The sequence below is a fragment of the Mustelus asterias genome, chromosome 23 (assembly GCF_964213995.1).
Source record: "Mustelus asterias chromosome 23, sMusAst1.hap1.1, whole genome shotgun sequence".
Lineage (NCBI taxonomy): Eukaryota > Metazoa > Chordata > Chondrichthyes > Carcharhiniformes > Triakidae > Mustelus > Mustelus asterias.
In genome coordinates, this window is record NC_135823.1 from 65381219 (window position 1) to 65400625 (window position 19407).

At 46.0% G+C, this 19407-nt stretch overlaps 2 protein-coding genes and 1 pseudogene across 6 annotated transcripts in view; 2 read left to right on the plus strand and 1 right to left on the minus strand.

Annotated features, from left to right (window-relative positions):
* stub1 (STIP1 homology and U-Box containing protein 1) overlaps window positions 1-494 on the minus strand; it is a 36470-nt gene extending 35976 nt beyond the window's left edge. Inside the window, exon 1 of one of the 3 annotated variants that reach the window (XM_078240832.1) lies at window positions 278-494. In XM_078240832.1, the coding sequence (XP_078096958.1) occupies window positions 278-391 (114 nt within the window). In that variant the 5' untranslated portion in view covers window positions 392-494. The remainder of the gene's footprint in view (window positions 1-277) is intronic. The other 2 variants (XM_078240831.1, XM_078240833.1) reach the window with 2 other exon arrangements.
* Window positions 495-1250: 756 nt separating this feature from the next.
* LOC144510847 (uncharacterized) lies at window positions 1251-18477 on the plus strand. Of its 3 annotated transcripts, none has more exons than XM_078240819.1 (6): window positions 1251-1463; window positions 3172-3334; window positions 7780-7873; window positions 12083-12242; window positions 12337-12489; window positions 15600-18477. In XM_078240819.1, exons 2-6 carry the CDS (start codon window positions 3198-3200, stop codon window positions 15773-15775), a joined length of 720 nt encoding a protein of 239 aa, XP_078096945.1. In that variant the 5' UTR covers window positions 1251-1463; window positions 3172-3197; the 3' UTR covers window positions 15776-18477. The 3 variants fall into 3 exon arrangements, with proteins under 3 accessions (XP_078096945.1, XP_078096944.1, XP_078096946.1); XM_078240818.1 differs by having other exon boundaries at window positions 1272-1359; XM_078240820.1 differs by lacking the exon at window positions 1251-1463 and adding an exon at window positions 1632-1845.
* On the plus strand, window positions 14741-14967 carry LOC144510943 (U2 spliceosomal RNA; annotated as a pseudogene).
* Window positions 18478-19407: the final 930 nt, after the last annotated feature.

Here is a 19407-nt window from a genome sequence, read left to right on the forward strand (position 1 = left end):
AGCGGGTGGATATGGGGGTAGGGCCTGGGTGGGATTGTGGTCGGTGCAGACTCGATGGGCCGAATGGCCTCCTTCTGCACTGTAGGGTTTCTATGATTCTATGAACCCCTTCTATTCTGGCGTTTGACATTCAGATACTATAAAGCAGGAATGACAAAGCGCAATGAATGAATGGGGGGCATTAACGTGTCACTGGGCAGTCTATCTGAGGCTGAGCTGCTGTGTGTGGGGGTTTTTTTTGCTCTGTGGCCTCTCACTCTGACCCTGAGATACTCACTATGGCCTTGCTGTAGGAGGCCGCGGCTTCCTGGTACTTCCTGCTGAGAAACAGGCGGTTCCCTTGCTCCTTCAGCTCCTGGGCGGTCAGACTCTTCTCGGGGCTTCCAGACATGTTGTGGCTCCTTCCCCCCCTGGGGTGAATGCAGAGAGAGGGGGAGGAGGAGGGGTGCTGAAGGGAGAGGGATAGGAGGGGGGATGGGAGAGGGGGGGGATGGGAGAGGGGGGGGATGGGAGAGGGGGGGGATGGGAGAGGGGGGGGATGGGAGAGGGGGGGGATGGGAGAGGGGGGGATGGGAGAGGGGGGGATGGGAGAGAGATAGGGGGTGGGGGACTGGAGGGGGGTGGGGGGACTGGAGGGGGGTGGGGGGACGGGAGGGGGGTGGGGGGACGGGAGGGGGGTGGGGGGACGGGAGGGGGGTGGGGGGACGGGAGGGGGGTGGGGGGACGGGAGGGGGGTGGGGGGACGGGAGGGGGGTGGGGGGACGGGGGGGGATGGGAGGGGGGTGGGGGGACGGGGGGGACGGGAGGGGGGTGGGGGGACGGGAGGGGGGTGGGGGCGGGAGGGGGGTGGGGGCGGGAGGGGGGAGGGGAGAAGGCTGCTGCTGAGGGGGCCTGTAGTCAGTGGGAGAGTCCCAGGCTGCGCAGGAGGGGACCAGGCCCTGTGTGTGTGTGGGTGAGGAGGGAGAGGGATCTCCGGGTGATTGCAAGCCGGGCAGAGTTTGGAAGCGGGTGACAGGGGGAAGGCCCCGTGGATCCGGCCGGGAGCGGGGTGGCGGGGGGAAGCCGACCGGGAAAGGAACCTCCTCGGCGGCAGCCGCTGTTTGTGTACAAACCGCAAGTAACCAGCCGCGTCATCCAGCGGCGCCCGCCAGTGACGTCGCACGACCGCTGACGTCATCTCGGCGCGCCGAGAACGGGCAAACGACCCGGCTCCGGGTCTGGTGACGTCATCTCTCGGCGCCGGGAGGAGTGACGGAATCAAAGCGCGCGGCGCCCCAGTGAAGCCTGCCCGCCGCCAGTTTGTTAATGGAGGATTTCTCCTTTCGTCAGAGGCGGTTAAATCCAATTAAATATAACCCGGTAAAACAATCAATTAAACCGCATGGGGTTCACAATACAAACATCAGTGGTGTAAATCTGATCGTCAGAAAGACAGAGTCAAGCCGAATCCTCCGTTCTGAAAGGTTTTTAAAAAGAAGTTTATTGGCAGCCAATTTGGATCATGGGCACTTTTCTATTTTGTCCATTGAGTGAACAGCTCTTCAGTGGAGCGGCCCGAATCAAACCTCCGCCTCACACTCCGAGTTTTGGGGTTTGATCTGAGGTCGGATTTCGTTTCCTGGGAGTTTGGGCGCAAATTTCAAACTTTCAGCATTTTGAGCAAAAGTTTGTGTCACTCAGGATGGCCAACTGGGTGCCGGGGGGCTTGCAAAATGAGGTGAGGTCTGGAGGCCCTCCTGTGGGGCGGAGGAGGGTTTAAAACCTACAACTTATCAACAGTTCCAAAGAAACGCCATGCTGGACTTTTATTTTATTCATTCGTGGAATATGGGCGTCACTGGCTAGGTCAGCATTTATTGGCCTTTTGGCTAAGATCAAGTGTAGCGTGGAGAGGATGCTGCACTTGGTTGAGGTCATTAGGTTATGCTGAGGCTTCATATGAAGCAATTTTTAAAAGCGGCATCTCGGCCTTTTGGCTAAGATGCAAATGAGCCCAAGTCTTGGAGGAGGAACCTCCCCCTTCTCCAATCAGCTTGGCTCATGTAGATCGGGCCCAGGACAGGGTGGTTTGGTCGCTCGCCCTGTCTTGTCAGCCTGGATCGGAAATGTCTCAACTTGTTGAGACTCTGAATTGGATTTGATTTGATTGAATTGGAAAAGTATAATAAATAAAAAAAATTTATTGCCCATCCCTAGTTGCCCTTGAGAAGGTGGTGGTGAGCTGCCTTCTTGAACAACTTTGTGGCTTGCGAGGCCATTTCAGAGGGCAGTTGAGTGCCAACCACATTGCTGCAGCTCTGGAGTTTGAATGGACCTACCTCATGTTAAGTTGCTCTTTCTCTCCACCCTAGCTATGACTGTAACACTACATTCTGCACTCTGTCCTTTCCTTCTCAATGAACGGTATGCTTTGTCTGTATAGTGTGCAAGAAACAATACTTTTCAGTATACTAATACATGTGACAATAATAAATCAAATCAAAGACAAGACTAGGTGAGGACACAGATTTCCTTCCCTAAAGGACATTAGTGAACCAGATGGGCTTTTACAACAATTGACAATGGTTTCATCATTAGATTCTTAATTCCAGATATTTTTTATTGAAATCAAATCCTACCATCTGCCGTGGCGGGATTCGAACCTGGGTCCCCAGAACATTAGCTGCATTTCGAGATTAATATCACTAGGCCATGACCTCCCCCCTCATTTGAAGCTCTGTTTCCCCCTCCGCAGAGAACTTTTCCTAGCGCTTTGCTCTTACTTCAGATTCCCAGCCTCCGGGATTATTTCACTTTTTATTACAGCTTATCTTGCTGAGTCACAACGTTCTTATCGTTCTTGATGGCCGGCTCATTTATTTGAAGTTCTGCTCGAATCACTCAAACTCACCCTGGGGACCCCCAGGCTCGATTTCCCCCACGAGTTGTCCTCGAAATGCCACTCTTTAAAGGACATGGGACTAATAGTCAAAATAAGAGGCACCCCCTTAAAATATGGCGCAGTCTGGCAGATTCCACATTGAAGGAAAAAAGATATACATTTCCTTGAGTTTTTCCCCCCCAGCTCAGGCAAATCTTTAAAGGTTTAGGTCTCAATGGAGATTGGTACAGCAGTGTTTTAAGCATGTAAACCTAGTTTGGACTAATTTTGCATGATAAATTTATTTGTAGGTTGAATCTGCTTGGAAAGTGAAGCCATGTCTGGAGAATTGTATAACTGCAAGGATCCTGCTGTATGGAGATCTGTGTTTGCTCTTTATTCGGATGTGGTTGAAGCAAAGACGGCAGCATCCAAAGGAGGAAAAGCGGGCAAACTGACTGCACTGGATCAGTGGTGAGCAGTAGATCTTTTATAATTTAGGTGAGGCCACCCAAGCGAGAAAGACAAAATCTTGCAGAGGAAGAAAACTCTACTGTTATTTTTCTATTTTGACCATGCACTCAGCTCTGAAACTAAAGGCTGGATATTCATCTTGGAGATGGTAGTCAGGCCATTCACCGTAACTTCATTGCAGTGAATTTGGAGTGTTGTGAGCAGTTTTGGGCCCCGTATCTAAGAAAGGATGTGCTGGCCTTGGAAAGGGTCCAGAGGAGGTTCGCCAGAATGATCCCTGGAATGAAGAGCTTGTTGTATGAGAAACGGTTGAGGACTCTGGGTCTGTACTCGTTGGAGTTTAGAAGGATGAGGGGGGGGGGGGGGGATCTTATTGAAACTTGAAGGATACAGCGAGGCCTGGATAGAGTGGACATGGAAAGGATGTGTCCACTAGTAGGAAAAACTAGAACCAGAGGGCACAACCTCAGGCTAAAGGGGACGATCCTTTAAAACAGAGATGAGGAGGAATTTCTTCAACTAGAGAGTGGTGAATCTGTGGAACTCTTTGCCGCAGAAGGCTGTGGAGGCCAGGTCTTTGAGTGTCTTTAAGACAGAGATAGATAGGTTCTTGATTAATAAGGGGATCAGGGGTTATGGGTAAAAGGCAGGAGGATGGGGATGAGAAAAATATCAGCCATGATTACACGGCGGAGCAGACTCGATGGGCCGAGTGGCCTAATTATGCTCCTGTCTTTTGGTTTTAATGTAAGCCTACTTGTGGCAGTAATAAATAAACTTTAAATTTCTTGATGTCTCAATCCCGCCTCCTGCCCAGCTGTGCTCATTAGCACAAATATCAAGTGGGGAGTCAGGGGTGGCCTGGAGTCGGGTCTGCAGGCCTGGAGTCTGATTTCATTCATTAATGGCTTAGCTGGCAGGCTTATCTAAGGTGTTACTGTTTCCACATCTTATTGAATACAGGACGGTACACAGAAATCCCAGCCCTGTTCTGCAATCCTGAGCAGAGTTTGATTTTAACCCAAAGACTTGGATTATAGATCACGTGCTGCAGCTGTTTCTGTGTTGAATGGAGAGTGAGGACTCCTCAAAGAGCCCTTAGTTTTTTTGTATGTTAACAAAGTCTGCTTTATTTCGAGTCCGGTCTGCAGGCGGCTCTGTAGGGCTAAAGCGGAAATGCAGGCAGGCCAATGCTAAAGCAGACATACATGTTAGAAGGCCATTGTGCTCATGGAGACATGGACACAGTTCTGTAGCTGTGTGAGGCCTCATCCATACACCCTTGCCTCCTCTATTTACCTCTCCATACCCACCCATCCAGTATCCACTACATACAGAACTCACCAACATTATCAGAACATTGGGAAGTTTTTGAGATGCTCATAAAACTGTCAAAATAAAAATAGTACTTCAAATGCACTTGAAAAGAACTGTCATCTTATTAGACTCTCATTAGACTCTCCCGGGGGGCACAGTAGCACAGCCGTTAGCATTGCTACTTCACAGCACCAGGGACCCGGGTTCGATTCCCGGCTTGGGTCTCAGTCTGTGTGGAGTTTGCACGTTCTCCCCGTGTTTCCTCTGGGTGCTCCGGTTTCCTCCCACATTCTGAAAGACATACTGGTTGGGTGCATTGACCCGAACAGGCGCCGGATTTTGTGGCGACTAGGGGAATTTCATAATAACTTCATTGCATTGTTAATCTAAGCCTTACTTGTGATTAATAAATAAACTTTAAAATTCAAAAATTCAATTTAAAATTTAACTTTACAAAATTTAAAACTGTCATGATAAACAAAGTAATTCAAATGCCACTGCAGGGGGTGGGATGGGGGGTATTCTATTGTAGTTATTCTAAAACTGTCAAAATAATCAAATTTTCACTTCCCTTGACAGCTGTATCAACAACCCCTGCTGAGCTGAATCCACTAATGGATTTGGAGTTTAACCATGCATTTCTAATGAGACTGCATTGCACAACTGTGTCAAAAAAACCCTCCAGAACTGAATATATTAAAGCTTTTGAATTCAGTCATAGAGCACAGCCATCTGTTCAAGCCTTGAAACAGTAAAACAAATGGATGAGCCAAAATTGAATTTAAAAGATAAAGTACTGGGGCAATTGGCAATCTGAATTTGAATATTGTTCTATGCAGAAGAGCATTTTATCCAATATATTTTAAAGTTTCCATTCAATGTTTTCTTTCATTGCTTCCTCCACATCCTGATGCGTTGAGTTAAAAAAATGAAGGGGGAAAGTAAAGATGAAGTAAAGTGTTGTGATTAATAACTTCCGTTATTATTACACATTGTAGGACAGAAAAATATTTAAAATCTCTGCAGTGCTCTTCACTTGGAAAAATACATCTCCAAACACGCAGAGCAGAGTGCGAAATAATAGACTCGGGGGATAGCAAATTCACACTCGAGGGAAATAGTCATAAGGACGTTTTGAAGCAAACAGAGAGGTGGTAAAGCGGTGTGCTGAGGTTGGTACTCAAGAGTATGGGAGCAAGGTGGCTGAAGGAGTGATTGCCTAGAGTGGAACAGAGGGAATAAAAAGTAGGCAAAGTTCACACGGGACTGGAGGAAGTCACAGAGATGCGGACAAACAAGGTTGGGAGGGTTTCAAGGTAAGGACAGGAATCGTAAAGGTGATTCTCCACAACACAAATATGATGTGGAGATGCCGGCGTTGGACTGGGGTGAACACAGTAAGAAGTCTCACAACACCAGGTTAAAGTCCAACAGTGGATAAAGGCAAATTACTGCGGATGCTGGAATCTGAAACCAAAAGAGAAAATGCTGGAAAATCTCAGCAGGTCTGGCAGCATCTGTAAGGAGAGAAAAGAGTTGATGTTTCGAGTCCATTTGACCCTTTGTCAAAGCTTTAAATTTCTTGATCACAAAGCTTTGACAAAGAGTCATCTGGACTTGAAACGTCAGCTCTTTTCTCTCCTTGCAGATGCTGCCAGACCTGCTGAGATTTTCCAGCATTTTCTCTTTTGGTTGAAGTCTAGCAGGTTTATTTGGAATCACGAGCTTTCGGAACGCTGCTCCTTCATCAGGTGAGTGAGGAGTGTAAGGAATCCACTCACCTGATGCAGGAGCAGCGCTCCGAAAGCTTGTGGATTCCAAATAAACCTGTTGGACTTTAACCTAGTGTTGTGAGACTTCACATCTGATGTGGGCAGGAGTGATGGGGATATGAGCCTTTGTAAGGGTGAAGAAATGAGCTTTCTCATTCGGAATGAATTGTAACTTAGGAATGGTAGATTTGGGAGACTGGCAGTGAAATTGTTCGGAAAGCCCAGCCAGAAGATAATTAAGGTGGGAGGTCAGAGATTGCAGTGAATATCTGCGGTTTATGGAGATCGTGGAGCGAGGTGTTAGTGATAAATTTCTGAGACCTGGAGGGACCACTTCTCCTCCCAGCTCATAAGCAATGCACTTACTACATGGATCCAGCTCCACTTACCTCCCGAGGTCCAGGAAATGCAGCAATCATTGGTTAAAAATCCCATTCAAATGCAGCTTTCTTTAAAAGTTTCAGTAACCAACCCATCTCTGTTTCTTCCCACCGGAGCCAAATGCAGTCTTTCTTTGGGATTTAAATGGATTACTTGAACAATGGATGTGCTGATTGATTTGATTTATTATTGTCACATGTATTGGGATACAATGAAAAGTATTGTTTCTTGATCACTACAGACAAAGCAGACTGTACATAGGGAGAGCGTGCAGAACGTAGTAGTCATAGCTAGGGTGTAGAGAGAGATCAACTTAATGCGAGGTAGGTCCGTTCAAAAGTCTGATGGCAGCAGGGAAGAAGCTGTTCTTGAGTCGGTTGGTACGTGACCTCAGACTTTTGTATCTTTTTCCCGACGGAAGAAGGTGGGATAGAGTATGTCCGGGGTACGTGGGGTCCTTGATTCCGAGGCAGCGGGAAGTGTAGACAGAGTCAGTGGATGGGAGGCTGGTTTGCGTGATGGATTGGCCTTCGTTCACAACCCTTTGTAGTTTCCTGTGGTCTGAGACAAGGCAAGAACCATACCAAGCGGTGATACATCCGGAAAGATGTACCTGTGGTGAATGTGTAAAAGTTGGTGAGAGTCATGCAGCGGACATGCTAAATTTCCTTAGCCTCCTGAGGAAGTAGAGGCATTGGTGAGCTTTCTTAACTATAGTATTCCTATGTGGAGGGACCACGACAGGTTGCTGGTGATCTGCAAAGACTATTAGGCAACACACACCAACAGAATTCCCTACTCTATTAAAGTGCCATCAGCCTAAAAATAAAAGTAGCTGCGACTTTATTTAATGTATGTGTGAATGGTGTGTGGCCTGTAACAGGGAAGGGGAAATTTAATTCAAACACTTGCTCGCTCACTCAGTCTGACAGGTATTTATGGGCAATTTGGCCAATACTTCGTTTTCTCATTCAGGTATCAAGAAGAATTACCAAGGGCTGTTTCTAGTCGCAGAGAGAAATACCTCACTCATGCCGAGCTGGTTCAGTTGATGGAATGGAAACTGACAGTAAGTCTGCTGGTAGTGCTGGATTTAAGTACTAAATGTCATAAAAATCAAGTTTCTTTCAGGGTGTTTGTGTATCACTGTGTGACATTCAACACATACTTCTTTTCCATCCTCCATGCCTTAGGGAACAGAGTTTAATTATTCCTAGCCTGAGATCACTATCTTCACACAGGCGAGGATCAAACCTGGCACTTTTGAGTCTGTGGTTTGCTGTTACGCAGAGGTGTTACCCCCTGACCAGGCCTTCTGAGGTTTATATCTTGGAAGACAATTCCCCTTTTTACAGAGTGAAAGGAGAGGTCTTGAGACCAAGCGAGTAACCTCTGGGCCAGGAGCTTCAGGTTCAAGTCCCTGTCCAGGGCGTGTTAGATGTGGAAAGGTTGATAGTGAACCTGCTAATCCTTCCAACATGCCAATGAGCGGGAGAGATTCCTGATCAGACATGCTTGATGTGCTGCGAGGTCCTTCAGCTTGGCCTTTATCTATTGAGTTTTAAAATTGGCACGTCATGTTGACGCTTTATAGAACCTTAGTTAGGCCGCACTTGGAATATAGTGTTCAATTCTGGTCACCACACTACCAGAAGGATGTGGAGGCTTTGGAGAGGGTACAGAAAAGATTTACCAGGATGTTGCCTGGTATGGAGGGCATTAGCTATGAGGAGAGTTTGGAGAAACTTGGTTTGTTCTCACTGGAGCGACGGAGGTTGAGGGGCAACCTGATAGAAGTCTACAAGATTATGAGGGGCATGGACAGGGTGGATAGTCAGAAGCTTTTTCCCATGGTGGAAGAGTCAATTACTAGGGGGCATAGGTTTAAGGTGCGAGGAGCAAGGTTTAAAGGAGATGTACGAGGCAAGTTTTTTACACAGAGGGTGGTGGGTGCCTGGAACTCGCTGCCGGGGGAGGTAGTGGAAGCAGATACATTAATAGGATGGAAATAGAGGGATATGGTCCCCGGAAGGGTTGGGGAGTTTTATTTCAGTTGGGCAACATGGTCGGTGCAGGTTTGGAGGGCCGAAGGGCCTGTTCTTGTGCTGTAATTTTCTTTGTTCTTTATAGCGAGAGGTCATTCACAGACTAACTGGACAGAGTGACAGAGAAATTCCCGTCTTTTGATAATGTTTGTGGTAGGATTAAAATCTGATATAACTTCTTTCCAATCTTCAGACTCTTTAATGACATTACTGTTCATTATTATTTGTTCCTTTTGCTCCCCCTAAAGTCCTGAGGATGTCATTAGCTGCTCTATGAATACAAAACTCCCATTTAGACAAGGAGGCTCTGAACCCCACACTCTCCGTGAAAACTCAACGAACATTTTATACAGACTTAAATGCTGTGTTATTGTGTGGATGGTGTTTCCCGATGGACCTGCCTTCTGTCTTTGCCCATTGTGTATTTAGATTTCAGAAGCCCATGTTTGCAAGTGTGCAAAGGCAACAGACCACGTGGCAGTACCTGGAGTTTACTCATTACCGAGTCAGTCCTGATACTGTAAACATGACCGGCAGAAAAAAACTCATGTAGTAAATATGCCCTGATCAGAACAAAGAAAATTACAGCACAGGAAGAGGCCCTTCGGTTCTCCAAGCTTGTACCAACCATAGTGCCCATCTGAACTAAAACTCCCTACCCTTCCGGGGACCATTATTGGTATCCCCTCAGGGAAAAATGAAATAAAAATCCAAGGCCAATAATGGAACAAAACCTGGAAAATCCTTTTGGAAGTCGACAGCACAGCCAGGAGACCACATTGACAATTCTTGTATTATCTGGTATCTCACATACCTCTTTATAAGGTGCTGTCTTATAAGGGAAGGTGGTGGCATAGTGGTATTGTCACTAGACTAGTAATCCAGAGACCCAGGGTAATGCTCTGGGGACCCTGATTCAAATCCCACCATGGCAGACGGTGAAATTAAATTCGGTAAAAAAAATCTTGAATTAAAAGTCTCATGATGACCGTGAAATCGTTGTTGATTGTGGTAAACTAATTCAACTAAGATTGTGGTTCACTAACGTCCTTTAGGGAAGGAAATCTGCCGTCCTTACCTGGTCTGGCCTACATGTGACTCCAGAGTTGCAGCAAGGTGGTTGACTCTTAACTGCCCTCAGGGAATGGGCAATAAATTCTGGCCCTGCCAGCGACGCCCACATCCCATGAAAGAATATGGTGGCACAGTGGTTAGTACTGCTGCCTCAGCGTCAGGGACCTGGGTTCGATTCCTGGCTTGGGTCAGTGTCTGCGGACTCTGCACGTTCTCCCCATGTCTGCGTGGGTTTCCTCCGGGTGCTCCGGTTTCCTCCCACAGTCCGGAGGATGTGCTGGTTGGGTGCATTGGCCATGCTAAATTCTCCCTCAGTGTACCCGAACAGGCGCCGGAGTGTGGCGGCTAGGGGATTTTCACAGTAACTTCATTGCAGTGTTAATGTAAGCCTACTTGTGACACTAATAAATAAACGTTAAAACTGAATAAAAATAAAGTATCTTTCCCCAACCAGGAAGTAGTCCAACTCTCTCTTGAAGGATTGAAGAAAGTGAGCAATTCATTACAATGTCCAAAATAATTTGGCCCTAGCTTTGTATAATTTACATGGATTTACGGGTTGTACCTAAGCTATCCATCAAAGTACAATTTCCTACTTTAACTGTTTTATATCTTAAAATGAAATGACCCAGCTTTTTAAACTTATTTTCCTAACTTAAGTTTTTTTAAAACATTGGAATCATTCTAGGGGTCCTCCTCCTGAACCTTTCTCAATGTCTCTGCAATGATTGAGGGGACCAACTCTGGATGCAAATGTGGCCTAACCAAAGTCTTGTTTAATGACAAAACAGTTTCTTCCGTTCTATATTGAATCACCCAGTTATTGCAATCCAATACTTTCTTTGGCTGTAGTTTCTTAGCACTGGTCATATACCTTTAGAGAATTATGTTCTGTATCTGGAAAATACTCTTCTATCTCAACTGATTTCATCGAATAGAATCCCTACAGTGCAGAAGGAGGCCCTTTTGTTTATTCATTTGTGGGACATGGGCGTCACTGGCTGGCCAGCATTTATTGCCCATCCCCAGTTGCCCTTGAGAAGGTGGTGGTGAGTTTGCACTGACTCTCTGACAAGTATCGTACCCAGGCACGCTGACTCGCCCTATCCCATGGCTAATCCATCGAACCTACACATCTTGGGGAAACTAAGGAACAATTTACTATAGCCAATCTACCTAACCTGCACAGCTTTGGACTGTGGGAGGAAACCGGAGCACCCGGAGGAAACCCACGCAGACACGGGGAGAACGTGCAAACTCCGCACAGACAGTGACCCAAGGCTGGAATCGAACCCGGGTCCCTGGCGCTGTGAGGCAGCATGGGGGGTGGCACAGTGGTTAGCTCTGCTGCCTCACAGCACCAGGGACCCGGGTTCGATTCTCGGTTTGGGTCACTCTCTGTGTGGAGCTTGCACATTCTCCTCGTGTCTGCGTGGGTTTCCTCCGGGTGCTCCGGTTTCCTCCCACAGTCCAATGATGTGGGTTAGGTTGCTTGGCCATGCTAAATTGACCCTAGTTTTGGGGGGAATAGTAGGGTAAATATGTGGGTTTACGGGGATAGGGTGGGATTGTTGTTGGTGCAGGCTCAATGGGCCAAATGGCCTCCTTCTGTACTGTAGGGATTCTATGATTCTAATCACTGTGCCCTCACTTCCCTTCATGTTACCTTTCCTTGGTTGAATACCATTCATCAGAGTTTGGCCCATTCTCCCGCTGCGCTGCAGTCTGCTACAGAATGCCCCTCTCCATTACAATATAAAAATGTACATGAGCCTGAAATATCTTCACGTTTAGATATTGTAACCTTGGAACTAGACCTACCATTCTTGTGGTGTGCCAGCATACCTTCATAAAAGAGATAGTCTGGCTAATCTGTAATTTGGCTGGAGCCGATGGACACTGTGTATGTAGATGTGGGAGGAGGACAGTGATACACGTAGTGTCCCATGATCTCAGGTTGTCTTAGAAGGAATGTACCATGCAGATGTAATGTGACCAAGATGGGAAGCTGTGTTGTCTGTAAATGTAGCTGGCTGTGATCTGGTCGAGGGACTCCGTATCCAAGATGACCCAGTTGCTTATTTAAAATCTTTCAGCTTAAGTGAAATCATTCAGCTTGAGTCCATTTTAGTTTGATTTTTCTCTCCCTTTATTCGCAGAGGGGGAAGTTCCGCCCAACACTGCAGCAGATGGTGATGAGTAATCCCACTGACACCGTGGAGGACTGCACGCGGAAAGCCTTCAAGCTGCTTCCTGACATCTCAGCTGCAATCACAGAGATCAGTAAACTCAAAGCTGTAGGACCTGCTACTGCATCAGGTAGCAAAAGAAAACACTCATCAGATTACTTGCATTACTCGTTCATTCGGCCGAATTGTATTCTAATTGAAGCTTTTCTCTCAATCACGCTTAGCTGTGCTGGTGGCTGGTGCACCTCAAGAATGTGCGTTCATGGCTGATGAAGCAGTGGAGTCAATCCCAGGCCTGGTTCCCATTAAGTACACACTTAAACACTACATCCTATACTTGGATAAAGTGAGGGAGTGTGCAAAGCAACTCAACAAGAGTAAGTTTCTGCTGTTTTCACAGCTCTTCAGTTGCCGTACGCTGAAGGGAATCCTGCTGGTGTGTCATTGTAATATTGCTGAAAGTATGCCAGGAGTTAATGTTGCATACATTGGCTTGAACATTTTCTTGCAAAGGCCCAACTTTGTATGGTGGGTTAGTATAAAAACTAGCAACAGCGATTGGTGGTTGAATAAGAGTTGGGAGCAAGCTGTTGTACGCTTGTAATGTAAGCACTGGATCCTGCAGTGCAGCAAGAGGCCATTTGGCCCATCGAGTCTGCACCGACCACAATCCCACCCAGGCCCTGTCCCTACAACCCCAGGTTCAATTCCCAGCCAGTCCCCCTGACACTAAGGGGCAATTTAGCATGACCGATCCGTCTAACCTGCACATCTTTGGAATGTGAGAGGAAACCAGAGCATCTGGAGGAAACCCACACAGACACGGGGAGAACGTGCAAACTGCACACAGACAGTGACCCAAACCGGGAATCGAACCCAAGTCCTAGGCGCTGTGAGGCAGCAGTGCTAACCACCGTGCTGTCCCAGTGGAACTGTATGGTGCTGAAATTGCCACTGTCTTGTTTTGAGTCTTTTTCAGTGTGGAGCTGCTGTTTTTCCATGGTACAACAGTGACTATGCTTCACAAGTAATTAATTGTCTGTGAAGAACTTTCCAATTTCCTGTGGTTGTGAGTGATGTTCTATAAATACAGGCTCTACCGTTCTTTAGCCATACATCTCTGACCTACTCCAATGTGATATTGTGGTTTTATTGAATGAAGTGATCCACTTGAGAAAAGTGGGGCTAAGCTTTGGATCTCCTACTGCAGTATCTGGACCTTCTAAAGGTGTTTGATAAAGTACCACAGAGGAGCAAAACTGAAGCCCTTTGGATAAAAAGGGCAGTAGCAGATGGATAATTGGCTACAGGTTAGGAAACAGTTGTAGTGAAAAGCTGTTTTGAAGAGGGTAGATGGAGATGCCCAGGGTTCAGTAACAGGACCACTGTTTTTAATATGTACCAATAACTTGAACTGTGAGCTACAGGGCACAGTTTTGAAATTTGCAAATAGCACTAAACTTGGAAGTGTAGAAAGAAACGGTGAGTAAATACGAACAACAGGTTGGAGATTATGGTAAAGCGATGTAAAATATTAGTTTGGAGTACCATCTAAATCTCGGCATCACAGTTTAAGAAGATAATGAAGGCTCTGGAGAAGATACGGAAAAAATTCAATGGAATGTTAGAAGGAATGAGGAATTGCAGTTTTAAGGTTTAAAGTTTACTTATTAGTGCCACGAGTAGGCTTACATTAACACTGCAATAAAGTTACTGTGAAAATCCCCTGGTCGCCACACTCGGTACACTGAGGGAGAACTCAGCATGGCCAATGCACCTAACCTGCACATCTTTTGGACTGTGGGAAGAAACCGGAGCATCCGGAGGAAACCCACGCAGACACGGAGAGAATGTGCAAACTCCGCACAGGCAGTGACCCAAGCCGGGAATCGAACCCGGGTCCCGGATGCTGTGAGGCAGCAGTGCTAACCACTGTGCCACCGTAGATAGGCTGGAGAAGCTGGGATTGCTCTCCATGGAGTTGAGAAAACCAAGAGAGAATTTGATAGAAGTGTTTAAAATCACGAAGATTGAGTAAGTTTAGACAGAACAAACAGGGCGGCACGGTGGTACAGTGGTTAGCATTGTTGCCTCACAGCACCAGCGATACGGGTTCAATTCCCAGCTTGGATCAGTGTCTGTGCGGAGACTGCACATTCTCCCCGTGTCTGCGTGGGTTTCCTTTGGGAACTCCGGTTTCCTCCCACAATCTGAAAGACATGCTGGTTAGGGTGCATTGGCCGTGCTAAATTCTCCATCAGTGTACCCGAACAGGCGCCAGAGTGTGGCGACTAGGGGATTTTCACAGTAACTTCATTGCAGTGTTAATGTAAGCCTACTTGTGACACTAATAAATAAACCTTAACTGAAGATAAATTATTTCAAATTTTTGAAGGGTCGATAACCAGAGTGGTCAGATTTATGGTGATTGTCAAAGAAGCTGATGTGACACGTGGGAAACCTTTCAACGCACATTTAGGATTTGGAATGATAAGGTGGTGGATACAGGTCGAAAAGGGAATTGGATTAAATACTTTAAAAAAAATACAGGGATGTAGGGACAGAGCAGGGAAATGGGACTAACGGGATTGCTGTAAGAGACTAAATGACTCCTCCTGCACTGCAATGATCGCTTCTCGGCCTTTTGGCTAAGATCAAGTGTAGTATGGATGGTATGGATTGCCCGTCCGTGCTGTGCTTGGTTGGGGTCATTAGGTTGTATTATAAGCTTCATTTAAAAATGAAGCAATTTTTTAAAACCGGCATCTCGGTCTTTTTTGGCTGAGATGCAGATGAGATCAGCCTTGGAGGAGGTCGGCTTGCGCCTGCTCCAATCAGCTTGTCTCATGTAGATCAAGCCCGAGACGGAGGCTGCAGAACCTGGTCTGGCCACAGGGGATGCAGACTCTGTCTTGTCAGCTTGGATCAGGAATGTCTCAACTTGTTGAGACTTTGAATTGGATTTGATTGAATTGGAAAAGTACACAAAAAAAAATGTTCTGTGATTCTGAACACATTTTCAGGGGCTAGTTTGAGCAAGCTATCCTATTAGTTTCTTCCTTACTCGGACACCTCTGATACCTTGGACATCACTAGATTTACAGAGTAAATGGTGTTTAAGTAATGGCTGATGATTACAACCCTGATCTTCAAAGATAAACCTACCAGAATTCTACAGAATAACAGGAAGTAAATGAGAGGTTGCATTATAAGTGCAGGAGCTGTGGATCTAAAATGTTTCACCCCTTAGTGTGAGGTTTTATACCTTCCATTTGAGACATGCTGTACTCAGCGGTGTTGTTCTATTAAAAGGGAATGTGTTATGCAGTGATGGCTTGTGCTCCCGTGTTACGTAACATGAAAATGCTTGGTCTCTCCATGAGCTAATGATGGGTTTTAAGTAAGTTTTCCATAACTTGTAAGTTGCTGCCTGCATTTATGAAGAGCAGAATCACGTACACTTTATTATGGGTTTCACCCTCTACAGATGATTTAGTGAAGGACTGGACCCCTCACAAAATCGAACTGTGTCTTTGGACCTGGGCTGTGGCCCAACGGATTAAACCCTCGTTGCTGAAGGACATCGTACTGCGTCAGAGCAAAACAATGGACAAAGAAAAGGACACGAGGCCAAGACCTGTGAAAAGGCAGAAAACTCAATGATGAGCTTGTCAAGCCTTGAAAACAGCCACGTCATGAGTAAGAATAATTCAATTCCAGCATCACGCACTTGGGTTGGTGAAATAAACAGTCCTGAGGCTTGAACCCGTGCAGTAAGATCAGACACTAGAGAGTGACATTGAATGCTGAAGAATGGCAATCAACATTATTATCCCTCAGCATCCTGCAGTGTAGGAATCATTCTTGCTATTTTATATACTCTTGCATCTAACTAATCCCAGTTACTTCAATGTCATGGAATCTCTACAGTGCAGAAAGAGGCCATTCGGCCCATCGAGCCTGTACCAACAACAATCCCACCCAGGCCCTATCCCTGTAACCTCACGTATTTACCCTGTTAATCTCCCTGACGCTAAGGGACAATTTAGCACGGCCAATTTACCTAACCAGCACTTCTTTCAGACTGTGTGGAAGGAAACCAGAGCACCCGGAGGAAACCCACGCAGACACGGGGAGAACGTGCAAACTCCGCACAGACAGTGACCCGAGGCCAGGAATTGAACCCGGGTCCCTGGTGCTGTGAGGCCGCAGTGCTTGCCACTGTGTCACTTCTATGCATGTTCCAGGTTTGTGTGCAAAATGATAACGTTGAAGTGATGATTGCATGTTATTGGGTTGTAATCCCTGATTCTAAAACACAGAGCTACAAATAAACGAAAGATTCTGCACAAAGTGTAAATACAAAACGTTAACTCCTTTCGCCATGTAAATGTTCGGCAGTGTCATCATTGCAATGTGACGAAAACACAAAGATCATTTTGACGACTCTCGGGTAGAGCAGCTTATAATGGGACCAGATGCTCTGCCTTGTTGAGAGCGGTAAATTATATCTCCAGTCGTTAACAATTGTTGGCCCCATTCACAAAGTACTTCACGCCAGCACTTTCCCCCGGTGTTCTATTTGTTGTCACTGATTTTGCACTCCGTAAAAAGTTTCACTTCAACTGAAACCATCAGAAACTCGGGGCCCCGACTTTAACTCACACAAAACCCATTCACCCCCTGTTAAAATCGTGCCGCAGTTTGAAGTGCGGCAGACGGTGATTACTTTTCCGCAAGTACGTGCGGCTGAAGTGTGCATTCTGAAGCAATGAAGATTGCACAAACACGTGTGTTTTAACCTCTATAATGAATCAAGAGACAAAGTCGGCTTTAAATATTTAAACACAATTTCCTTTATTCTATAGCTACTTAAACAACAGTAAATATTTGCAATGCATAAACCAAATACTCACTATCTGTTACTTAAAGTTGATTTGCACTTGCAATTAAAACCTGGCCAGGGTTTTGTTGTCACATGGATTCAGACCTTGGTTCTCCTCTTCCAGATGTTGTCTCTCCGTGTGAGCTTGATCCCCGGGATTTTCACACTGCCTTCTGAACAAACTCCTTCTGTTAGCAGAGTTAAAACTGCAAAGGTTCCTTTGCAACCAGCCAATGAATTGATCAAAAACCCCAATTGCATTGTTCGATTAGGCCAATCAAATAAAGCCAGAGTCCAGGGTGGCACGGTGGCACAGTGGTTAGCACTGCTGCCCCACAGCGCCAGGGACCCGGGTTCAATTCCCGGCTTGGATCACTGTCTGTGTGAAGTTTGCACGTTCTCCCCATGTCTGCGTGGGTTTCCTCCGGGTGCTCTGGTTTCCTCCCACAGTCTGAAAGACGTGCTGATTAAGTGCATTGACCCAAACAGGTGCCGGAATGTGGCGACTAGGGGGATTTCACAGTAACTTCATTGCAGTGTTAATGTAAGCCTTACTTGTGACGAATAAATAAACTTTTTTTTTACTTTGGTGGTATTGGTCACTCCAGACCGCACCATATTTAGGCTCCTTAAGTGCATATTGTTTACATTCCAATGCCCAGGTAAGGAACGCTGGCTCCAAAAGTCTGTAAAGAACCCCTCCCCGCCAAGGACAAGCTGTTATCTTTGGCACCCTCTGTCCTTTGATAAATTCCAAGCCACTGGCCACAAGAAATCCCAGCACAGTGAAAAAACAACTTTAACCAAAAAAAGGTTTGTTTGATTGAAGATCTTTCAGCATATTAAAAGTAAAATCTCTGCAGACCATCCAGCCACAATCCCAATGCTCGGGGGAGGGTACTTTCCATTTTGTTTGTGTTATTCTTCTCAGGGTTTCCACAAGTTACTGCAAGCAGTGGCTGCGACCTCCAGGAAGTGACTGCCTTGGAATCACTATCTCAGTGCCGTTTTTAACTGAGCTGTTTACTGTGACCGAATTTGCTGTATTTTCCCAATTCCTGATCTGGGAATATTTTGCCACTCCGAAATCTGGCAGCCCTCGTGCTACTTCTGCTTTGCTTCATAACGCAACAAGATGTTTCCCTTATTTTGTACTCAATTATATGATCACTTTGTGCCTGCCGTCTTAATAAATTGGTGTTACTCCATGCTCCCGAGTTTACTGTAACACCACACTGTCACCAGTGACGCATTCTCTCTACAGTAGATTCATGCACTAGAAATGGTGACCTTTAATAGCGCTGATTCATAAATCATAGTTTTCCAGCTGACTTCTTTAAAATTGACTTTTATTCTAATAGCCTTTTCATCTCACTTGCACTGAAGTATTTTTTTAAAATAAAGTGCAGAGAATATATGTGTTAATTTCTAATAAAATGCTGTGGTTGAATACAAAGTGTAAGTGTGTGGGAAGTTTGCAAGGTCATGTCCACGAACTTTATTCAACCCATTGTGGAGCATTAGATGTAGGAATCATCCAAAGTGAAGCCTGAAGAAAGCAATTTTTTTTTCAAGGTTTGTCTAGGATGAAGACTCGATTTCAGATTGTGGCACGGTCTATTAGTGCATTACAGCAGCGATTTCAACAATAACAGCAGTTTAGATCTCTATAACATCTTTAATGCAGTAAAATGTCCAAAGCACTTCACAGCAGACGGAAGCTGACACTCATTTAACGAATAGTGTGGAACTGGTTATGTTTAAGTGAATGTTAATGCTAAATAAATAGTAGCTAGTAGTCTTCAACTTTTATCTCTTGTGATGAGTGTTTAAAGTTTATTTATTAGTGTCACAAGTAGGCTTACATCAACACTGCAATGAAGTTACTGTGAAAATCCCCCAGTCGCCACACTCTGGCGCCTGTTCAGGTACACTGAGGGAGAATTTAGTATGGCGAATCCACCTAACCAACACGTCTTTCGGATTGTGGGAGGAAACCGGAGCACCCGGAGGAATCCCACGTGCACACGGGGAGAACGTGCAGACTCCACACAGACAGGGACCCAAGCCAGGAATCGAACCCGGGTCCCTGGCGAGAGGCAGCAGTACTAACCACTGTGACGCGTGTGCCTTTGAGTTGCCATCTCTATCTGAGTTAGAGGCGATGTGGAGATGCCGGCGTTGGACTGGGGTGGACACAATCAGAAGTCTCACAACACCAGGTTAAAATCCCTTTCAGAATTCTCAGCTGGAACTCACTCGGACTATCTAAAATGAGGTTTGAACCCTGCACAGGTTTATTTGGAATCACGAGCTTTCGGTGCACTGCTCCTTCATCAGGTGAGGGGCATAGATCAGTTAGATAGTCAACATCTTTTCCCAAAGATAGGGGAATCTAAAACTACAGGGC

What these genes read in the sequence shown, in the direction of transcription:
- LOC144510847 (XM_078240819.1), top strand. Translation starts at nt 3,198, where the DNA reads ATGTCTGGAGAATTGTATAACTGCAAGGATCCTGCTGTATGGAGATCT. An exon ending in TGATGGAATGGAAACTGACA is followed by an intron (nt 7,874 to 12,082) that starts GTAAGTCTGCTG and finishes CTTTATTCGCAG; the next exon opens with AGGGGGAAGTTCCGCCCAAC. An exon ending in AGGACCTGCTACTGCATCAG is followed by an intron (nt 12,243 to 12,336) that starts GTAGCAAAAGAA and finishes AATCACGCTTAG; the next exon opens with CTGTGCTGGTGGCTGGTGCA.